Source organism: Camellia sinensis, chromosome 11, assembly GCF_055761805.1.
Source record: "Camellia sinensis isolate YWXY chromosome 11, ASM5576180v1, whole genome shotgun sequence".
NCBI classification, from domain to species: Eukaryota; Viridiplantae; Streptophyta; class Magnoliopsida; order Ericales; family Theaceae; genus Camellia; species Camellia sinensis.
This window is the reverse complement of record NC_138971.1, coordinates 12,765,388-12,770,725: the sequence shown is the minus strand read 5'-3', so window position 1 is coordinate 12,770,725 and position 5,338 is coordinate 12,765,388. Positions and strand designations below refer to the sequence as shown.

Here is a 5,338-nt window from a genome sequence, read left to right as displayed (position 1 = left end):
TGTCAAACAGGTTCTGCAGGCATTCTCTGCCGATCGACTTCATAGAGTGCCGACCGGCAATAAACTGGCAGCCGATGGATTCATTATGTGCCGATGACCACCAGACCACTGCCGGTGACCATTCTACTCAGCCGGTGGTGTCTCCCAATGTCCAGAGAAGCAACTCTGAGACTTTGACAGTCTTCAGAGGAGCAGAGCAGGGAAAACAGAGGCAGATTGCGCATGGCAGTGAATTCCCGAGCAAGACCGAGCATGCATTGCATCGAGCTCTCTTCCCAAGGCGGTTTACTGTTTTTCCTAGCTTAGTTAATTTGTTAACTAATTAGGTAATTTGTAATAATTAATTAGTTAGGATAGTTAATTCATTATTCGAACTGTATTATTCTTTCGATCCCTCCGAGCGAGGGTAAACTTGTAATAAGTGTGGGTGAGTGTGTGCATGTCTTCCAACCCCCACTTCTTTCTCCCTTTTACTTACCTGCTTTGATGGTTAGTAATAGGTCATGTTTAAATTAGCATACCTTATGCTGCGCATGCGTGCATCCATGCATTTGTCTCGCACGCACCGGGCTCGGTACATCATGCTAACTGCATTTGTATTTCAATTCCAAATTGAATACGTGCATCAATTGATTGCATTTCACATGCCATGCTTAGGTTAGCCGAGCCCACTCTAATTGCATCCTGTATGTGTTGCATTAGACATTTAAACATGGACTTGGATCATGCATTGGTTACTAACGAGTTTGTTGTTTTGGCATGGAGTACTCGGTAAGCATTTATGCTTTAGCATATCTCATGCGTGTGAATGCTATCATGACAGCATGCTTACCATGTGGCTAGATGCTTATGTGATAAACTGTTTGAATGCCTGTGGGTGAAGGTTGGATTGTCTGAGTTGGAAACACTCGTTGAAATCCGTATTTTAGCCTACTTGCGGGTAGCAAATTCCAAAACATTTTCCCAAAACAAACGGATATGCAATTCTTATTTCCAAATTAGGCGATCTAGTCTATACTTGTTTGCTGTGCGCATAACATAGTAATTCTAGGCTAATAATGGGATAAGAACACATAACGTTTTCAAAATGGATATCACGGTTAGTAGAGGCCGATCTTCGGATCGGGCGAGAGGGGGTGCTCATAGCTGACCTTCCCCAATCGTACCCAAGCTCCCGAGCCAAGGTAACTTTGGTGATGACGGACACGTGGCCTTCGGCACCGAGTCAGGGTTTCCTAAATTTCCCCATTTTAAAATATTTAGGTGGCGACTCTGTATCTGGCAAAGCAGTCCATGTTTGGCACTTCTTTTCAAAAAAATCTGTTTCTCAAAACGATTTGCCGGATTTGGACTCTTTGGTTCAGACTTAGAACCGTGACACAAATCGAGTCCGAACTGTAGCACGAAGGCCTCTCGCGGGCGCGTCTACAGTCCCTCGCCCCCCCGAGGCCATTTAGTTGCTTTGCTTAGCTGATTAGGGGTAACTAATTCATTCAAGTGTTGTAATTAATTAGTTAGTGTAACTAGTTATTCAATTCCAGTTTGTAATAATTAATTAGCTTAGAATAAGTTAATTAATTTGTTTCAAGTGTTGTAATAGTTAGCGTAGCTAGTTGCTTAGCTTATTCATTCAGACCTTCCTTCGCGAGGGCGTAATGTTGTAATAAGTGTCTTTGTGTGTGTGTATGTCTTCCAACCCCACGTCTTTCTCCATTTTATTTAATCACTTTTGATGGTTAGATTAGGGACATTTTCAATTTGCATGCCTTATGCTCGCATGTTTACATCTATTCATTTGTCTTGCATGCACCGAGGCTCGGCGCATCATTCAAACTGCATTGCAATTTCAATACTTCTTTGAATACGTGTTTCAAAGCATGCTATCAAGGTGTTGCAAATACCATGATTAAGTAGTTGAGCCTATTTAGTTGCATGATTGCATGTGTTGCATTCGTCATTTAACATAGTTAGGAATCATGCATTTTTCTAACTTTGTTTTCTTTCCTAGCTTGGAGTACTCAGTAACAATGTTTTGAAACCCAGACCGGTGAGCGAACTGAAAAAGTGACCGGGTGGACGGGTCACCGGTTCAACTGTCAGGTTGAAGCGGTCGAACCGTGACATCATAATTACGTCATAAATATATTTAAAATATATATATATATATATTAAAAATATAAATGTAAAAATAAAAAAAAAAATTTAAATTCAACAAAATGATAGAATTTTCAAATATCACTCATAATGAAATTGTAATTTGCAATAATAATGTGACATACCTTCTTTTTATTTGTTGAACACCTTTCTCTAAATGGGTTGCGCAACCTTTTGACAAGCAAAAATCACTGCACAATCTACACATATATCAAAGTTAGAAAATAGAACATATTCTAAATACAATCATAATAATAAAAGTAATAAAAGCATTTTACTAAAAGCAACTAAGATTACCTATTTGTCAAATAAAACACAAACATAATTAAATAAAAATACTTTAGTTTTACTACATCAATTAATAGTCAAATTTCAAACACAAACATAAACCAAGCAAGCATAGAGATAAGATCTATAATTCCAAATCTTAAAACACAATAATGAGCATCTATCATTTCTAAATGAAAGTAGACAAATAAATATAAAATAAAAATAAAAAAAAGTTCAAAACCAATCCACTACAAACACATCATGCCACAAAAACATTGCTTTTTTTGCCTAATTCCTTGGCAAGCCCTCCATTAGCCAAGCATCGTCATCCTCATTTTCATTGTTGCTTGTGCCAACTCCACCACTTTGAGCATTAGATCTATCATCCATGTTGACATCACCAAATGATCTAAGGTCAATATCATCTCCAACCTCTAAGACCACATTAGCCTCGTCATCTTCTACAATAGTTACGACAAAATCAATAAGTAATCAATTTAATAATAACAAAAACATCGTTATATAATAATGAAATAATTAATTACTAACCATCACGTTGACCATGACTTTGCCTCTTATTTTGTGGAGCCAAACTTACTTGATAAAGCATTTGTTCCAACTCATCAAAATCAAGAAGAGAAGGCTCTTCTTCATCTTCAACAATCCAAAACTCGATTTTGTCAATACTTTCAATGTCAACTGGATCATAGTTCTTCATGTTGTTGAAATGCCTATAATTTTCACTTAGAAGTAAGATTACTTGAATAAATATTCTATTACTAAATGTATGACAAGGTAAATGGTTCATTTACCTATTCTTCAATAGCAAATTATAATGAATGTATACAAGATCATTAAGCCTTTGATGTTCCAATCTATTCCTCTTCTTCGTATGAATATGTTCAAAAACACTCCAGTTCCTTTCACATCCAGAAGAGCTACTAGTTTGGTTAAGAATTCGAATAGCCAACTTTTGCAAATTTGGAGCACTATGGCCAAATAACCTCCACCATTCATCTTATTATTAAAAGAAAAGAAGAAATAAATAAATTAGATCTAATATTACACTTAAAGAATTATTAAGCAATCACAATGAAAAAAAATTAAATGTAATAAATAATTTTACCTGGTTGTGTTGTCTTGGATGTAATAGTAGCAAGCTCTCTTCCAAAACTTTCTAATTGATCTCGAAACAATCTTGCTTCATCCAAGAGTTTTGTCTTGCTACATGTAGCTTTTGTTTCTATCACATCAAGCACACTTGCCATAACCTCTGGTTTTTTGCAAAATGATGATTGATCATATTGAAAAGTCGGATTCAACCAATAAGCCGCAGCATGGATATTTTTGCGTAATGTCTTATCCCAACGATCTTTGACAATACTTGTATAAGGCTTGTACAATCTTTTTTTCTTCATGAAAACATTCTTAATTGCTATTCTTTCCCTATACATGCCCTCATATACATATCCCATTGAAGGTTTTTTTATCTCCATCAACAATACGCAACAATCTCATGAGTGGCTCAACAATCTTAACAATGATCAAGTATTCATTTGAAAACTTACTATCTAAAATGATAGCAGCAACTTCTTTTGCTTTCTTATCTTTTGCATGCCTTGAATCAAAAAAATCCTTACTTGTCACTAAAGCTTTCAAATCATGCATATGTTTTTGAATACTATGCAATGCAATGAAAGTAGTGGCAAAACGGGTTGCTCCTGGGCGCACAATTTCAGTCCATCCTTTCCTTTTCCTCAACCAAGCTATCAACCATGGGCGATTGTAAATAAATCTTGTCACACTTGATGCTCTAGACACAAGCTCTTTCACATGATTCAACTTGGAAATATCACTTAACACTAAGTTCAAACAATGTGCTGCACAAGGAGACCAATTAATATTCTTCTAAGTTTCACTAACAAGCCTTCCAGCAGCAACATAATTTGCCCCATTATCTGTCACCATGTGCACAATATTGCTTGCTCCCACCCACTCAATAATTTCTTCAAACAATTTAAAAAGAAGAGGATCATCTTTTACAACATCAGAGGCATCAACAGATTATCGTTGCCTAAGGCCACGTGTCCGTCATCATCAAAGTTGCCTCAGCCTGGGAACTTGGGTACGATTGGGGAAGGTCATCTATGAGTACCCACGCTCGCTCGATCCGAAGATCGGCCTGTACTAAGCATGATATCAAGTTTTGAAAACATATGTGTTCTTATTCTAGTTAATTAGCTAATCTTACTATGTGATGCGCAAAACATAAAAGTATACACTAGGTCGCCTAATTTGGAACAAAACATCGCATATTTGTTGTTTGAAAAACGGTTTGAAGTTTTCTACTCGTAAGTAGTCTAAATCACGGATTTCGATGAATTATTCTAGTTCAAGCAATCCAACCTTCACCCACAGGCATTCAGGCAGTTATATCACATAAGCAATTAGCCTCATGGTAAGCATGCTTTCATGTTAATGCTCACACACATGCAAGATGCTAAAGCATAAACACTTACAGTGTACTCCGAGCCAAAATAAGAAACTAGTTAGAAATCATGCATGATCCTAGTTCATGTTGAGATGGCTAATGCAATACATGCAAAATGCAACTAGAATAGGCTCGGCTAATCTAAAATGGCATATGAGATGCGACAATTCGACACATGTATTCAACTTGGAATTTAAATACAATACAGTTAGTATGATGCACCGAGCCCGGTGCATGCAAGACAAATGAATGAATGCAAATATGTGAAGCATAAGTATGCTAATCAAAATATGCCCTAACACTAACCATCAAAAGTAGGTAAGTATAAGGGAGAAAAACGTGGGGTTGGAAGACATGCACACACGCATACACACTTATTACAAAATTCGCCCTCTCGACGGAGGGTCCGAATAAATAATACAA

General features: G+C 36.8%; 1 protein-coding gene across 1 annotated transcript; it reads right to left on the bottom strand.

Moving 5' to 3' along the window:
• Window positions 1-2,712: 2,712 nt before the first annotated feature.
• Window positions 2,713-3,899, bottom strand: LOC145802157 (uncharacterized). Its single transcript, XM_082894824.1, has 4 exons — window positions 3,551-3,899; window positions 3,237-3,441; window positions 2,974-3,155; window positions 2,713-2,885 (listed from the first exon to the last, which is right to left on the bottom strand). The coding sequence occupies exons 1-4, from the start codon at window positions 3,897-3,899 to the stop codon at window positions 2,713-2,715; spliced, it is 909 nt and encodes a 302-aa protein (XP_082750950.1).
• Window positions 3,900-5,338: the final 1,439 nt, after the last annotated feature.

Coding starts and splice junctions, on each gene's coding strand:
- LOC145802157 (XM_082894824.1), bottom strand. CDS start 3,899: ATGGGATATGTATATGAGGGCATGTATAGGGAAAGAATAGCAATTAAG. Junction 3,156..3,236: donor AATTTGCTATTGAAGAATAG/GTAAATGAACCA, acceptor TGAAAATTATAG/GCATTTCAACAACATGAAGA. Junction 2,886..2,973: donor AAGTCATGGTCAACGTGATG/GTTAGTAATTAA, acceptor TAACTATTGTAG/AAGATGACGAGGCTAATGTG.